At 43.3% G+C, this 18,029-nt stretch overlaps 1 protein-coding gene across 1 annotated transcript in view; it reads right to left on the bottom strand.

Annotated features, from left to right (window-relative positions):
* Cc2d2b (coiled-coil and C2 domain containing 2B) overlaps positions 1-18,029 on the bottom strand; it is a 70,453-nt gene that overhangs the window by 36,139 nt on the left and 16,285 nt on the right. The window contains exons 10-17 of the mRNA XM_021215548.1: positions 16,925-17,022; positions 15,291-15,431; positions 12,391-12,493; positions 12,134-12,252; positions 5,053-5,230; positions 4,102-4,252; positions 2,430-2,577; positions 422-560 (exon numbers count right to left, since the gene is read on the bottom strand). Coding sequence (XP_021071207.1) covers positions 422-560; positions 2,430-2,577; positions 4,102-4,252; positions 5,053-5,230; positions 12,134-12,252; positions 12,391-12,493; positions 15,291-15,431; positions 16,925-17,022 — 1,077 coding nt within the window. The remainder of the gene's footprint in view (positions 1-421; positions 561-2,429; positions 2,578-4,101; positions 4,253-5,052; positions 5,231-12,133; positions 12,253-12,390; positions 12,494-15,290; positions 15,432-16,924; positions 17,023-18,029) is intronic.

The following is an 18,029-nucleotide window of genomic DNA, read 5'->3' as shown; positions in this document are numbered from 1 at the left end:
AAAAAAAAAAAAAAAAAAAAAAAGAAAAGCATGCTGGGAACACAGAGCAGTTCAGTTGGCTGTAGGGATGGGCACAAATGACCAGATAATGGTGGCTGGGTGCAAAAAAACATTTGTAAGTCCTCTTGATAAATCATCATGGCATTTTTAGTACCTAATAATATGGCTAGCATGTGACAGATTTTTAACAGATGTTAGCTTAGAGGTTAGCCTGCCGACAGGCCTAAAGTAGTCATATCAATTGTTGTGATTCTAATGCCTTTTCAATACTCTAAACCCATTGAAAACCATATGTGCCTTTGATTTTACTTTTGTATGCACCCTAAGTGTCTAGAAAAATGCACAGCAAATAATGGAGGAATGTATAAGATACATATGAGGAAAAAATATGTTTATAGTGTTGATAGTTTCTAAAATGTACCATAATAAGTTCTGTTATATCCGAGTACTCTGGGTTATTTGGATCAATCCTGACATCATCTGCCCAGTCACAAAGCTTTTGTGAGTTCACGATCCACGGGAGTCCAGGAACACCTCTTGCGTCAACATTCCTTAGCACACTAATGTGGAGAAAATATTTTGTGACTCTCCATATAAAATGCAGGTTACATATTACACAAGTTAAAGCCCACCCATGGTAGGAACCCAGAGGCAAATCTAGCCCCTCCTGTATTTAATGATAAAAGAGAGTCTATCTTTATGATACACACAGACCGGTGCATCTAATGTTCCAATTTCACCATAGCTTTCTAATAAATTGTTTACTCTCCTTTAACAGACAATATAGCTTGTTAAGGATAAAACTCTATAAATATTCATCTGTGCCATCTCCGATTTGCAGAGTTGCTGAAACACAGTAGATGCTTAAATGAATAGCACTTTTTGGGTATATTTTATAAACTCTAAACATAATAATGGGTTAAATATTTTATGTGATGCACAATACTAAAATTTAATCTAAATATCTGCTCATGCAAAACTAAGAAAGCACACAATGTCAAAAGTGAACCAAAGGGGCTGGCAGGATGGTTCAGTAGGTCAAGGTGCCTGTGGCCAAGCCTGGTGACCTGAGTTTCGTTCTTGGAACCCAAAGAGTAGAAGGAGAGAACTCTGTAAGCTGTCCTCTGACATCCATGGGTGCTATCGCATGTGAAAATAAAAATAAATACACAAAACAAACAAATGTGAAAAATATTTTGAAAGCATTGACTGTAGATTGTACTGTAATGATTGGAATGTAACAGAAAGCAATGTGATTAACTAGGCAGGATAGGCCAGGGGAGTATCTTTGTTCATGAACAACTATCTTCAAACATGGGGGCTAGAAAAATAAGCTAGATTCAATAATATATCCTAGTGTCACAGTTATGTCAGCTATAGACTAAGAGAAGAAAGAAGACAATCCTGGAGTATGTGCTTGGAGTTGTCAATGAACTTGATGTATTCATAGATAAATTATCATGTCATATGTAATTAGAAAAATTTGGAATGATATTCCAAGCTTTTTTTCTCTCAAGCATCAGAGAACAGTTCCCATCCATCAACTGAGCCCACAGAATTACAGTTTGGACAGATTCTGTAACAGTTTGGCCCCAGTGTGATGTCCAATCTATAAATTCTCCCTTCATCAGTGTCTGCTCTTCTCCAGTTATTGTTATCAAGGTGTGGTGGACCCACCCACAATATGGCGGCTGTGTGAATGAATTCACAGCCACTACAGGTAGAGTTGGGCCTTTTCTTTTGTTTCCTATTTCTGTTCTTGAAGCTGAATTCTTTTTCTATATTTGTTACAAAAGACCTCTAAAACCTGATACCCCTGGCATCTTGCAACAAATATTCCTTCCCCTTGGGACAGTGTTAGCCCACGTGGTCCAGAACGCAGGGCTTAAGGCAAAACTTGAATGTTCACAAGTAAACTGGAGAGAGAAACTTACGCAACTTACCCCCCAAAAAAGGAGGCTGCCATTGGATTTTACCACAGTCCCATGGCATCTGCTTCACAAAATACCACAAACCTCAGTCAGCCACACAGTCTCTTGGCTCAAGGCCAGCTGGAGACCTGATGATTGCACTGTGCAGGGGGAGTACTCGAAGATCATTCTAGAATTTTAGGAGTTTTCTTCCACCAAGCTGGTAATTCATAAGTGATTCTGTGGTCATTCAGAATGAATGAGAAAAATTTAAATCCCCAGAAATGAACTCCTTGGGAGTCTGGGCCTCTGCCTGCAAGTTAAGGACTATAGGAATACCTCTCTAGTTGTCCATGAGACTGTAAAACCTAGGCAATGAAGGAACATGTCATCCTACACATAAAACACTGCCATAGAGGGATGAGTCAAGTAAAACTTCACCGTCGTGCTGCGATTGGCATGCCTCTTTACACACTTGTTTCATAGGGTGTCCTGCTTCAAACATGAAAAGTTCATTACCTACAGTATGCAGAGCTCAGCGACTGTGACACGGGTATCAGAGGGGATCCATTTTCATCTAAGGTCCATGAGAGGGAGTAGCTAAGTTTCCCTGAGGTTAAAAGGCAGAGTTCTTCATTCTCACTTTCCTCGAGATTAAAAGGCACATCTGTTTTTAAAAGACAGTTAGAACCCATCACTGGTTTAGAAACGCAGGGGCTGAGGGGCTGGGAAGATGACTCAGTGTGTAAACTGCCCCCCACTCAACCGGTGCAAGCATGAAGATAAAGCTCAGATCTTCAGAGCCCCTAAGAGTGCTATCTGCAGTCCCAGAGCTGAGGAGGCAGCCTGGTGGATCCTGAAGCTGAACTCTCCAGCTCCCTTGTCAAACTGATGAGCATCAGGTTCAGGGAGAGACAAGGGATACAATGCCTCTTTCTGGCCTCTATGAGTATGCATGGGCACTTCTGTACACACACACACACACACACACACACACACACACACACACACACCTTCTACACAAACAAACACACAATAGCTATACTGGGCATATACCCAAAAGATGCTCCAACATATAACAAGGACACATGCTCCACTATGTTCATAGCAGCCTTATTTACAATAGCCAGAAGCTGGAAAGAACCCAGATGTCCCTCAACAGAAGAATGGATAGAGAAAGTGTGGTACATGGCAGTTCTGTATCTTCCATCCCACCCAATACTTGAGCCAACACACATACACATATAAACATACACACACACACACACACACACACACACACACACACACACACACACACAAACCAGAGTTCATATTTCAGGACCCACAGTGCTTCTCCTCCATAGGACTAGAAAAAGCATAGGTGGTCATGGCAATTTTTAAGTTTCCCAAAGGCCTGATTCAAGACAGTATTAAACAAGCTAATTTTTGACACCTGGAGTAATTTTTTGAAAACAAATTCTGTAAATGGAATTTTTTTCCATGAAGCTTGCTATGGAGCCCAGGCTGGCCTGGAACCCACTGTCCTCTTGGGTCTTCTGAGATCTGGGATTACAGGCAGATGCCACCATAACCAGTGCTGTATAAATTAATTCAGACCGAAACATTCTAGTTTGCAGGGGAACTTTAAACAGGATGATAAACAACTCAAAATAGCTTCAGGAAGTCCCTGAAACTGATCAGATTCACTAGGTTCCTCCCTACCAGAATAAGAATAAAAGGTAAGTGTCTCTCTGAGAAGAAGGGAAAGTGCCTGGGAGAAGCAGAAACAAGCCCAGCTGCCCAGAAGAGGTTTAGAGCAATAGAGACACCTAGCAAGAGCATCCTCCAACCTGCTGAGCTGTCTGCAGGCTGTGCAGTGTTCCAGTTTCCTGCTTCGTGACCTGTCATCCATGCCGGGTGGGCTTTGGTGATGCATCTGCCTTTGAGTCATCTCTGTTCCTCTAAGGAACCTCAATAAAACTCATTGGTTCACAAAGTTGAACTGTGGTAGTATCCATACTTTGGTCTGTCCTGGGCTCCCTATCTAGGGTGAATAGATGTATGTTGCATCTCCTCAGGAAGAATTTTGTTCAGAACACCCAGCTAGGGTACCCAGCATTTGGTACACACACACACACACACACACACACACACACACACACACACACACACAAAAAAAGCATGGGAAGGAAATTTTAAACAAACTCACTGCTTCCTACGCCTCCATCCATAGGTATGACAAGTTTATCAGAACTAAATTCCGTATATTCCAGGCCAGTCTTGCCCTTCAGCTCTGTCTTGTTAGGTAAAGGCAGATACAGTTTAACCAGTAAAGTTGACCTTTTACTTATCTCATAAACCTGAATATAAGACAAAAGGTTGACAACTCACCAAAATGCAAAACAGGAACAATGGGAAAAATAGAAGAACTCCCAGGAACTCACTTGAATCATTTTTGAAAAGTACTATAATTAAAATAGCACTGTTCTATTACATTTCATTCACACAGTTAAGTCGGGAACAGGAATCTGGTAAGCCCTACTGTGACTGCCCTTAAAAGCAGAGCAAGAACAGGAAGTAGAGGCAAGCCAGAAAACCTCAATTTTATATTTTACATGGACCCACTTCCTCCAACAAGGTTCAACCCCTTAGGATCTTCCTAGATAATAGCACCAATGGAAGACTAAGTGTTCAAATATGTAAGCCTGAGAGGTCGGGGGTCTGTTGTGTGTTCACCTACCTGGTTCCTTAAGAATAACAGCAAGAAGAGAAAAGGAGAGTAAAGAAGAGACTCCCTCCCAAGAGACTGAAGCCACCAAGTCGGGGCTGGGAAATGAGCAGTGATGGCTGACACAATAGCTCTTTGGCCTATGCAGTGTCAACAGTTCACTGGCAATGAATGGTACACTGCATTCTAGGCTGGCAGGAATCTTAACGGAACCAGATTATGTGGAGCACCCACAAACAATTCTGTGCTTGCGACACGAAAGATTGTGGATGAGGCGAGTTATGCATTTATTAACTGTAAGTACATTGCTAACCATAGAAACCAGACATTCCTTAATATAAAAGAAATAGCCTACCCTATATAACAGGAGTCAACCAGAGAAAATGACACCCGTGGCATAAAACAAGACAAAGGTAAATGACAACAGCATACCTCCAAGCAGATTGTTTCTGGCCAGTATATCAGCTGAATGTTAAAGATTTGTTGAAACATGACTTTAAAGTCAAACTGTAGGGGAGATACTGAGGTGCAGGAAACCTGTTTATCATTGTAAAATATTTTGATAAAATATTTAAGCTTCTGCATTTTGGCTCTCCTCTTTTGCTCATATCTAAAAGAATCAAACAAATCGTTAGATGACCCACAAAAGCAGAAACAATGTAAAACACTCTTTCCCCCCAAATTATCTTAGGGTGTCTTTAAAAAAATAAAAGAATGACTTTTTCAGAAGATAAATTCTAACTTTAAGTCCAAAAGCACCAAAAATAATTTTATGTGATAAAAATATCCTCTTTACAGTTTTTGAATTGTAAAACTGAAAATTGGAAAACAATTTTCAATTGTTTTTGAAGAAAGACATACATTCAAAAATAGGAAGGAACTGAAATCAAGATTTGGCTGTTGCCGGGCGGTGGTGGTGCACGCCTTTAATCCCAGTACTTGGGAGGCAGAGGCAGGCGGATTTCTGAGTTCGAGGCCAGCCTGGTCTACAGAGTGAGTTCCAGGACAACCAGGGCTACACAGAGAAACCCTGTCTGGAAAAACCAAAGGTGGGGAAAAAAAGATTTGGCTGTTAATTCTGCCAAGTCATAGCTTAAAGATACCAAAGCATTTACCAGATATCTTATAAGAGGAGGAAGGAGGGAGCTTTGGCATCGAGGTAGAAGGCTTACATCATCATCATCAACAACGCTCTCTCTCTCTCTCTCTCTCTCTCTCTCTCTCTCTCTCTCTCTCTCTCTCNCACACACACACACACACACACACACACACACACACACACACACACCTTATTTTCTGTTAAAGGAATTGTAAATCCCATAGGCTTCAGGCTGTGTTTGCCCTTTCCTGCAGGACCACAGAGAAGGCATTCCCCACCCCACCCCCCAGGCCCCCTCTGGACACTACAATAGGTGAGACACTATGTCACTTTCCTGAGACCTTTATGGAAACCCTTGCTGGTCATAAAATCACCCAGTGGGTGACAGGAAGTTCCCAGTATTCTCTATGCCTAACTCAGCAAGGCATCTGACCCAGTGAGGATTAAGGCTTGACCTTAGAGCTCTTACTGGGAGTTAAACCTAGGCCTGAAACCCTTCTCTCACTTCTGCCCTAATCAGCTTATGGGCCAGAGTTTCTCTTCCCATTGCTTGCCCACCCATCTTGTAACCCTCTCAGGTGGTCAGGGGACAAACATGTTTCTTAAACCTTCTCTTTGTCTCTTCCACCCTCCCAGATACTCCAGAGAAAGCTGCCCTGTGTGTTGTCCTCAACAACAACAAACTCACAAAAGGATTGTGTGTTAGGAACGTAAGTAAAAACATAAGATAAATTATTGTGTAACTCAGAAATCATTTTTGTGTAACCCAAAAGCCATTTTGATTTAAAATATGTGATTTAAAATAGGACGCCTAAGCTTGCCACTGGGCAGCTCAGGGAAGAGGAAGGTCTCAGAAGCAAGAAGCCACCTCAGACAAGAGCCTCGCCCAAGGACCAGCCTGGATACACTTACTAATGACACAGCCCTAAGATGGTGTTGATGTGTTGATGTACTGATGAACCACTCATGAACTGTGAGCCCTGGTAGCCTAAAGCCCAATAACATGATACAAAAAGTGGAACTTTAGGAATGGTCTCTGGGGTCACACTGCTGTGCTCCTGTAGTCTCTGCGTTAATATCCGTCAGCAAGGCTTTGAGACTCTGTGTGTGGTGGCCCTGGCCTCGGTAGCCGTTGACCTTCCGACACTGTCACCGGGCTCATACAGGCAGCGGCCAGCATTCTTGGGGACGTCCTGACCTCTGACATCCATCAGTGCCATCCTCCCACCTGCCCCAGCTGAAGGACTTCACTGAAGATTTGTGCTGAGCCTATAAGGTTCAGAGTGTTTGCGCCAGAGAAGATACCCCAGTGAAAGCCAGCAGCAGTATTTCAGCCCAAACAGCTGTTCCCTGCTTGGTGAGATGTCTGGTTTTAACTTTTTATATTAGCATGATATTATAAGGAATGTGTTTGTATGAATAAGCTGAGCATATTTGAAAGTCAAATCTTGTGTGGCCATCCTAATTGCCAAGGGCCTTACAGACCTTAGGCTGTGCTCTCCACATTATGAAAATTTACCACCTCAGAATTATATTATCTTCAGGAAACAGTGCCCCTTTCCTTCTGTTATAAACAATCTTTAATTATAACTTTAATTTTTTTCAAAACTTAGTTTTTAATGATGGTTATAAAGGCTTTAACCTCCCTTGTAGCCCACCACCCACCAGAGGTAGTAGAAAAGAAAGGATGAAGGGGAGGGGAGAAGTGGACCTGTTTAGAAAGGTTCTTTGGTAAAAATCTTGCCCAATCTGTTAGTTGCCATTTTGTCCTATTGATAGTGTCCTTTGCCTTACAGAAGCTTTGCAATTTTATGAGGTCCCATTTGTTGATTCTTGATCTTAGAGCACAAGCCATGGGTGTTCTGTTCAGGAAAATTTCCCCTGTGCCCATGTGTTTGAGGTTCTTCTCCACTTTCTCTTCTATTAGTTTCAGTGTATCTGGTTTTATGTGGAGGTCCTTGATCCACTGGAACTTGAGCTTTGTACAAGGAGATAAGAATGGATTGATTTGCATTCTTCTACATGCTGACCGCCCGTTGAACCAGCACCATTTGTTGAATATGCTGTCTTTTTTCCACTGGATGGTTTTAGTTCCTTTGTCAAAGATCAAGTGACCATGGGCGTGTGGGTTCATTTCTGGGTCTTCAGTTCTATTCCACTGATCTATCTGCCTGTCACTGTACCAATACCATGCAGTTTTTATCACTATTGCTCTGTAGTACAGCTTGAGGTCAGGGATGCTGATTCCCCCAGAAGTTCTTTTATTGTTGAGAATAGTTTTCCCTATCCTGGGTTTTTTTGTTATTCCAAATTAATTTAAGAATTGCTCTTTCTAACTCTATGAAGAATTGAGCTGGAATTTTGATGGGGATTGCACTAAACCTGTAGATTGCTTTCGGCAAGATGAATATTTTTACTATATTAATCCTGATCATCCATGAACATGGGAGATCTTTCTATCTTCTGAGATCTTTTGATTTCTTTCTTCAGAGACTTGAAGTTCTTGTCATACAGATTGTTCACTTGCTTGGTTATAGGCACATCCAATAGAGGGCTAATATCCAATATATACAAAGAACTCAAGAGAACCAAATAACCCTATTAAAAATGGGCTAAACAAAGAATTTTCAGCTGAGGAATATTGAATGGCTGAGAAGCACCTAAAGAAATGTTCAACATCTTCAGTCATCAGAGAAATGCAAATCAAAACAACCCTGAGATTCCACCTCAAACCAGTCAGAATGGCTAAGATCAAAAACTCAGGTCAGCAGATGCTGGCGAGGATGTGAAGAAAGAGGAACACTCCTCCATTGCTGGTGGGATTGCAAGATTGTATAACCACTCTGGAAATCAGTCTGGTGGTTTCTTAAAAAAAAATTGGACATAGTACTACCTAAGGGCCCAGCTATACCACTCCTGAGCATATACCCAAATGATGCTCCAACATATTACAAGGACACATGCTCCACTATGTTCATAGTAGCCTTATATTTGTAACAGCCAGAAGCTGGAAAGAACCCAGACATCCCTCAACAGAGAAATGGATACAGAAAATGTGGTACATGAACATAATGGAGTACTACTCAGCTATTAAAAGCAATGACTTCATGAAATTCTTAGGCAAACGGATGGAACTAGAAAATATCTTCATGAGTGAGGTAACCCAGTCACAAAAGAACACACATGGTATACACTCACTGATAAGTGGATATTAGCTCCAAAGCTCAGAATACCCAAGACACAATTCACAGACCACGTGAAGCTCAAGAAGAAGGAAGACCAAAGCGTGGATGCTTCAGTCCTTCTTAGAAGGGGGAACAACATACTCATGAGAGGAAATATGGAGACAAAGTCTGGATCAGAGACTGAAGGAAAGGTCATCCAGAGACTGTCCCACCTGGGGATCCATCCCATATACAGACACTATTGTGGATGCCAAGAAGTGCTTGCTGACAGGAGCCTCATGTAGCTGTCTCCTGAGAGGCTCTGTCAGAGCCTGACAAATACAGAGGCAGATGCTCGCAGCCAACCATTGGACTGAGCACAGGGTCCCCAATGGAGGAGTTAGAAAAAGGACTGAAGGTGTTTGCAGTCCCATAGGAAGAACAACAATATGAACCAACCAGACCCCTCAGAGCTCCCAGGGACTAAACTACCAACCAAAGAGTACATATGGAGGGACCCATGGCTCCAGCCACACATGTAGCAGAGGATGATGGCCTTGTCAGGCTTCCATGGGAGGAGAGGCCCATGGTCCTGTGAAGGCTCGATGCCACAGTGTAGGGGAATGCCAGGATGGGAAGGTGGGAGTGGGTAGGTGGGGGAGCATCCTCATAGAAGCAGGGGGAGAGGGGATGGGATAGGGGGTTTTCAGAGGGAAAACAGAGAAAGGGGATAATATTTGAAATGTAAATAAATAAAATATTCAATTAAAAAAAAAAAGAAAGGTTCTTTGGAGAAACTCCTGTCTGTGTTGTCTGGAAATTGTCAGTTGAGTCCATGGGTCAGCAGCAGCAGCTAGATCCACTCGCAAGTACTTCGTGGCTACAGCAGCAGTCCAGTTCAGTAGAGAGGGATTGCAAACAGGAATCAGCAGCGGTGGCACTGTCTATCAGAGGCAGCCAGGCCTCAGCCTTGGCTGGAGTCAGCAGGAGGGAGCAGGGTCAACAGGAACGCCAGGAGTTCTCGGCTGTGCCTCTCTCAGGGAAGGGAAGATCTGTGAAGATGTGAGACCCACAAGTTTTGCACAGAGAGTTCTATAAGCAAGCCAAGCTCAGCCTCTGTCACTGTCCGTTGAGCTGTATTTATTCCCTCCAGACACCACATGTCCTCTGTGGGTCTTGCCTCAGCACGTGTATCTGTCTTAGCTGACATCACTCTGCCAATCAGCTGGAATCTGAAGAAGTGGCATGAAACTGCAGCCCACCACCAGGTTTTTGGTTTGTTTCTCTCTATGGAGTCCCAACAAATGCAGCTCGACTATGCAGTGTAAGGAGGGCCAATCCATGTGTATTGCTAAGCCAAGACTCTTTCATCACATGTCCTTTCACGTGCTTGCTTTAGCAGAACATCCTTTCACCTGTGTCTGCTTCAGTGAAACATTCCTTCATGAGTCTGACTTAGTCTCTCACCTGTGCCCCAGCAAAACACCATCCAACACAACTGCCTCTCCAAAGAACCCTGAAGTTTCCGTACCATCTGACCCTTCCCTCATCTCCACTCCTTCCACTTCTAGCCTTGGCATGAACATTTACTCCTCCCTAGAGGATTGGTATCTGTGAGATGGGCAGCCATGCTGTCTGATAGAGACCGCTTTGGAAGGCTGTATTTCTTGTAGCTTGCCTTAATCCCACCATGACTTTCCTAGGTTTTCTGACATGCATAGCCTCTTCCCCTCTGTCATGTCTCAGGCTCCCCATACGTCTAGAAATAAGCTCAAGATGGACTACAGGGACATTTCTGGCAGTTAGATAGAAGCCAGCAACTCCTCCGGAACTTTTGAAACGGGTTTACCGTACCCAAAGGGAGTCATTCCTCCCACTATCCTCCTTTAACACAGTATAATCATTCTCCTTTGAATCTGCACGGTTTCATGACCCCAACCTTAAGGGCAGTGGCGGTGCATGCACTTGGAAGCCAGAGGCAGGCAGATCTCTGTGAGTTCAAGGCCAGCCTGGGCTACACAGAGAAACCCTATCTTGAAAAAAAAAACAAAATAAAAATAAAATTCCGTCTGCATGCGTTGCCCGCTCCATCCACCCCACTCTCAGTATTCTATTCTCACTCCCAGGAGCTCCCATCCCTCTCATGGACAGCCCTGGCCATCTCCAGTCCACTTTTCCTCTGTTCTGGACTCTTCAGATGCCTCTGGGCATTTTCTCTCTCTTATTCACAGTAAAAGCTTCCCCCTAAGTGGAGCAGTCATGCTGGCAGTGTCTTCACTGTGGCCCCTCCCACATGCTCTCCAATCTCTTTTCATGGTTCATTTCCTTGCCTTCTTTTTTGATGGGCATTTTGTATATGTTTTACCTAATAAATGATCTTGGGCCCTCATTTAAAGGACAAATAAAAGGCTGCTTTCCTGCTGTGCCTCTCTACTCAGAAAAGGGTGGTATAAATGCTTTCGTCCTTCTCTCTGCTACTCTTTGTGTTCGCCCTTCCGTATAACCATCCATCATGTGAATCCATAAATGTGAATATTCACTGGGGTATCATCCATGCTCCAACTCTGTGCTAAGTGATGCATTCACAATACTCCAGAATGGAATGGTCCTGCCTCCTCCGGGATGGAGATGGGGAAAACTAGATGCAGGTCAGTGCACTAACCTGCATTTTCCTGTTTGTGGGAGATGGGACCCATAAGCCTAGTGGATGAGAAAAATGGGTATTATATTTGTTTATGCATAATGCCCTAGGCGAGGACAAGGAAGATCTGGGGAGGAATGAAACTTGTTCTGTCAAAGAGAGAAAGTGTCCAAGGGGCCCTCTTGATATGGAACAGCTTTCATAAACATTAGATGCTCTGTAATGATCAAGGTGACAATATAATCTTACTTAATAGTGCTTTGTATCCCCCATCTCTACCTGAACCAGAATACTACCATGACAGAATATAAAACTTACTAATGTATCGGGCAGTACAGGTTTTATGTTGAGTTGAAATGGTTAGTGTCCTCCTTTCAGGAATGCATTTGATATGTGGCCTGAGCAACTTTACCTTCCATTAGAATTAACTCTCCCCCTTCCAAGATGAGGATAGCATCACATTCCACTGAGCTACTGGGACAATGAAATGTGAAAATGTATATATGCAAGTGTGGCAGGGTCGAACAACTGGTACTTGAATAACCTGATGTTGTTAGGAACAATACAGTCGGTACCCGTGACGAGGAGACCCTTCTCTACGGTGCTTACAGAGAACACTTGGATGAGTTTGTCAATTCTGCCGTGAAAGAAAGCTGCGGCACCAGAGTAATTGGCTTTGCTCTTTCAACTTCCATTCCTTCAGGGTCTGAGGCTGGATGGGAGAGAGTCTAGAAACCAGAGACAGAAGGACATATAGTTTGTACTTTTCTGGTATCTGTTGAGAATCCCCAAGAAGCATGTACCGGGCGACGGGACAGTCTAACTCATTAGACCAGAAGGTCTCATCACCCACGCATGCTACACACCTCCTGTGTGTCTTCATTCTGAAATGGCATTTCTTCGCTTGCGTCCCCAGGTCCTTCTGACACTCCCACTTGATTCTGCTCATCCCACGTGTTCATTTTTACCCTAATTAACAACAAAATTGTTTAGAGCAGAAGTGATGTTGGTAACATGGGAGTTGTTAGAGTTTACGTTTAGAAAGAAAATGAGAAAAGTCGCTAGGGGTGGGGTGAAACATAAACTGAAGGGTAAAGGCCATGTGTCTGCAATCTATTTTTGTCTTTTGTGGTTTAAGCTGCGCAAACAACCTGGTGTAGAGGTAGATGACCAGTGATAGCAAGTGTGTGTCCCAGCTGATCACTGGGGCTGACGCACCAACAGGAAGAAGCCACTGTTGGAGCTACTATTAGCCAAGTAACTCTCTGTACTTACTGAGCATGCGTTAAGCAAAGCCCCGAGTACTTGATGCTCATCAGCTCTTATCTCACAACCTCACCCAGTGGGCATCACTACAGTTCAACAAAGCTCTACTTACCTGGGCCATTTTCAGGAAGTAACCATCCTGGGAACTGAATTTTCTTGATTAGGGGATTTGTGCTTTTTGGTTCAAAGTTTCAGATTTTATTTTTAGGCCTTAGGGAGTCACTTGGGACTATGTATGCTCTGCTTGGAGTGTAAAAGGGCACAGACACTCTGGAGAGCAATCTGGCGGTTCCTCAGAATGCTAAGCAGATCATTGCCATGTGATTCAGAAATTCTTACCATGGTACAGTCCCGAGAGAGCCCTATCTAGAACACATGAGGGGTAATTATACACACAGACACATACATAGAGACACATGCACACAGAGACACACACAGAGAGATACACACACAGGCACAAACACACACAGGCACATACACAGAGACACATACACACAGAGATACACACACACACAGGCACACACAGAGACACACAGATACACACATAGACACATACACAGGCACTCACACATAGACACACGCACACACACACACACACACACACACACACACACACACATTTATTTATTTGGGTAGTGGTAGGAGGCTCACACACATGAACACCATAGCACCTATGTGGAGGTCAGAGGATAATGTGCAGGCGTAGTTCTCTTTCTACCTCATGGGCCACAGGGACTGAACTCAGAAACGCTTGACAAGGCAGGTTTCCGGCCTGAACAAGATGACAAGCTTTATACTCAACTCCTTACTGCTTCATCTCAGTCACTTTATAACACAAGCTTTAGCTGAGTCTGCCACTTCTGCCACCTCAGTATGTTAGAAGCGGCAAGCATGGTTAGATATTCTTTCCTGCTGTAGATGCAGTGCCCCCGGTGGCTGAATATGGTGACATGCTCACTGGTGTTCCTCTGCCTTATGTTTGGTTCCTCCTCCTTTCTAAAACTCTTAAAGCCATTTCTCAAGTATCCATCCTTGAACTCCTCCTGGTCTCACCGGTGGTCTCAGCTTTCCTTAAGGAGTGTTGTGGACACTGGTAGCATTAATTAATGCTGTGCTACCAGCTTCCACATTTTTATTTCTAACTGTTCATTCAACTACCTCATTTAGGGATGTTAAGGAGCACAGATCCTGTGTCCCAGTGAAACACAAAATGAGCCAGTGAATTGTCAAGCTTTTTTTGTTGTAAGTCCAGTCTTGCCTCGAGTCTTGTTTGGTTAGAAGTTTGGTTAGAGTCTATCAGGATAAGGTTGGTTGTTGGTTCAAGAACGGTAAACTTAGCCAGGAAAAAGAATTTTCAGGAGCATTAAACATGTTGCTTTTCTAGTTTATCTGAATGATACTTCAATTGCTTAAGCTCAGTATTCCAGTTTAGGATCACTGGAGCTAAGCCCTGCTAGGACCAACCTAGTCACTGACACTTTGGGGTTTAGTTCGGGGGAGTTCTAAGCTGAAACACCATGGAGAGGCGAATCCCAGCCCAAGACTGTTGGAAGAGCTGGCGCTGAGAGCCTCTGGTGGGGCTAGAGTTGAGACTAGTGGGGGTAAGACTTGGAGACCACATACTGAGGTACCCACAGCTACAGTTCTGAACAGCCTTATGGCACCCTTGTTCCTCCAGCTCATGGTGCATGGGTGTGCCGAGTGCCTTAAAGGGTTAGAAGCAAGTTCAAGCTCCTAATGATTCAGGGGGCTTAAGGTAAAATTCTATGCTGGGCTTGGTTTTCAAATCTGTTTGATAACACCTTTGTTAAGAGCTATTGTACAAGAAGAAGAACAGAAAACACACCTTCTCTGGTTGCCTAAAACCACACCTGTCCTTACCAGTTAAACATAGACTCAGAACAAAGGGTTGTCAAGAGGGAACTAGTTATTTCTCTAGAGTTCATAAACAGCTCTCATGATTAACAATTCCCAATTAGAATTCTTATTTAGTAGATAACATTTTAATGACCTAATCTAATTACTTATCATATGTTTTACCACATTTTATACGTGGAGTATGATTGCTGGGTTCATGTTCAACTTTGTGAGAAAGTGCCAAACCACATTTTTTTTTTTTTGCCCATCAGCAGTAAGTGGAGATTTCTGCTGCTCAGAGTTCTTGGCAGCATTTGTTAATGACATTCATTTTTAGCCGCTTGAACGGGCATGCTAATACTGTTCCATTGCCAATTTAACTTACATCTCTCTCTGGCATATTGCTAAGCACATTTTCATGTGTCCATCTTCCACCCACTTACCTTCTGGCCCGCGTCTACCCTTTGGCCACTTTTAAATCAAGCTGCTTTCTAGCTGTTGTTTATATATTCAAGATACAGGCCTCTCTTGAGTATGTGAAGTAGTTACGTTTCTTGGACATCATTCCCCAGTTAGTGTGAACACTCGGAATTCACAGGACATCATCAGAGACTGATACACACAGCTAGAGTTGGCCACTTACCTATGAAACTGCAGCTTTACCGGGGAGCTTGTGAATCCTTGCTTTTGCCGGAGAGATTTTATCTGTTTCCAAGTCTGTAAGACACTGTGCAGCAGGGAATAGTCCTTTTCCCTTTCGGCATCATACAGCTGCTTCGTGTCACTGGGGAAATGATTGCAGACCAAAAGTGGACTGCTAGATGAGAGCTATAAGAGCTGTACGCCACGAGGAGCACTGTAGAACATACTGGACATACTGGACTGAACGGATCCTCTCTCCCCACTTTACCCAAATCGGAAACCTCTATCTTAGGCTGTTTTTCTTTTATCCGCTGAAAGCCCAGTAGAAATGTACTCTGCAAAGGTTTTATCACTATTCAAAAGCGCTCTGCTGAAATGGGAAAAAGGGAAGTCTCCTAGCTGAGGGCTCTACAAGATCCTGAAGGAACATATAGGAGATGCTGGAAGAAAGAACCAGTGAAAGAATGGGTCCGGGAGGCCCTGGCACCTTGTGCTGTTTCTTGCTCTTTCTGGCTGGTATGACAACACGGTGGAAACCAGTCAGTGCTTTTGTCTGCTCTGATGAAAGGGTGTGCGCCCATACGTTTTATCTTGCCGACTGGTAAGTTCCACGTGGGCAGCCCCATGGCCATGAATTTAGGAAGAGTTCAGATTTTTGGGTCTCGGGATCTCAAGAGGCTTTGATGAGAAGCAAGGCTGAGGACAGCCCTGACTACCCGACACTCAGGGAAGGTGCTGGGGAGGGACTGGGTGTTATTTGAAATACCTGAGGGTAGAGAAATACCATTCAGGATCCAACCTCTATCACTTCCTTGGTGGTGAGCTGAGTCCACTCTCAAAGGCCCCTTTGTTAAGACATTAAAACCTACCACCCATGACCATGGGCCCCTCGTAGCCTTATCAACTTTAAAGGGCCTCGCCTTTCTCCCAGCACTGTTAATAACAACAACCCATATGGATCCTCCACCGATGGCACCATGCAGTGAGTAGATCATGGGGATTCTAACTTGACTAACAGGTGGACACATAAGTATCACTGGCAGGTGGAGGGGACTTGCGTCACTTATATATGACCTTGCATCTAGACCTTCCTCTCTCCTTTCTTCTCTCCCTGTTTCCTATCTGCTTGATATCAGGTCAGTATCCTCCTCTGACACATTCTTCCCTTGCCAACACCTCCTCAGATCTATCTCATCCTTTTGGAGTTCCTTTGACGAGTGTCAGTCTACGTAATGGCTCTCAGGTTGCGAAGGCTGTGATTTTTCTGTTTCACAGACTTTCCATGCTCCTATCTCCAAGTTCACTTGACTTCTCTGTCTGCTCAAGCCTGCATCCTCCAGCGAATTTCCTTCTCAGTTATTCTGCTTCCCAGCTCCCGACTTTCTCCTTGGGAATTCTGGGAAATTTCTCATCAAGGAATCTTCCATCAATAGATATTAAAGCTACCAGCATTTTCTTGTGGTAGTTCTATGAAGTGTTTCTACACAAACATGAGTCTTAAGGAAAGACTGGCAACACTTCTCAAGACTAGGAAATTCTATTTTTTTCAAATTTTATATCTCTCAAAGCATTCATGACTTCTAAAGAAGTTACTTAATAAATGTTTGATACATGCAGGACTCACTCATAACCTACCTTATCTGCCGATAATAATCTTGTAGCGATTTTGTGGTAAATTGGCTTAATTCTGGGTTTTTGCTTATTAGTTTGGTAGCATCCTTCAGGGCTCTCAGCTGCAATCAAGGAAAGTGGGTTTTGCTGTATTTCATAGACCTGCGGCTGTCACTCGAGCGTACAGAAGCCCACATGTGTGCAACATAATCACATGAGTAAATTTTGTCCTACTACCTTTCGTAATTTAATAATTAAATTTAGCAATGGAAACAAGGTAAGACTAGACCAGTTTGTGAAGGGAAGAAATGGCCCTTTTATCAGCAATAGTACATAAATGTAGAGACAGCTCTCTGCAGGGCAGTGGTAGCACATGCCTTTAATCCCAGCATTCGAGAGGCAGAGGCAGTCAGATGTAGGATTTCTGTACTTGTGTGTATTTTTAAAAGAAGGCTTTACTATCTATCCAAGGCTGGTCTCAAACTCAAAGCAATTTCCCTCCTTCAGTCTCAGAGAACTGGTACTCTAGGTGTGATGAACCACCACAGCAGGCTACACTTGTATTTAACAAGCAGACATTTGTTAAGGTACAATTCAGTTCCAGCTTTTTGAGATGTCGAAAAAAATTGTACAGTTAGTGAAATACCATACTCTTTAATTTTAAGCATACTCAGGTGAATGAGAACTACAACTTCTTTTCTAGAACATTCATTAACAAAATGCTTGAGTACCAAGAACCCCAGGAAGGCCTAGATGAGGGGAGACACGATAATCAATGGATACATCTCTGATGCTTCTTCAGAATTTATGACTCCCCCCCTGATATCTACAGATAACTAGTTAGATTTGCCACTCTCAGAAGAAGATGCTTCCATTTCGCAGGAGGCTCAAGACTGCTACCCAGCTTAATGAGAAATGCTAAACTGCAATACTTAAAAACGGTGCCTCTTAAAGTCATTGTGATTTCAAATGCTCTTCTTGAGTCACAGAGCCAAGAATAGCACTGATGCAGGGGTTCTCAACCTTCCTCATGCTGTGATGTTTAATACGGCTAGTTCCTCATGTTGTGATGTTTAATACGGCTAGTTCCTCATGTTGTGATGTTTAATACGGCTAGTTCCTCATGTTG

This window comes from Mus pahari, chromosome 1 (genome assembly GCF_900095145.1).
Source record: "Mus pahari chromosome 1, PAHARI_EIJ_v1.1, whole genome shotgun sequence".
In the NCBI taxonomy this organism is placed as follows: domain Eukaryota; kingdom Metazoa; phylum Chordata; class Mammalia; order Rodentia; family Muridae; genus Mus; species Mus pahari.
Note: the sequence above shows the minus strand (reverse complement) of the source record. Positions and strands in the feature narration are given on the sequence as shown.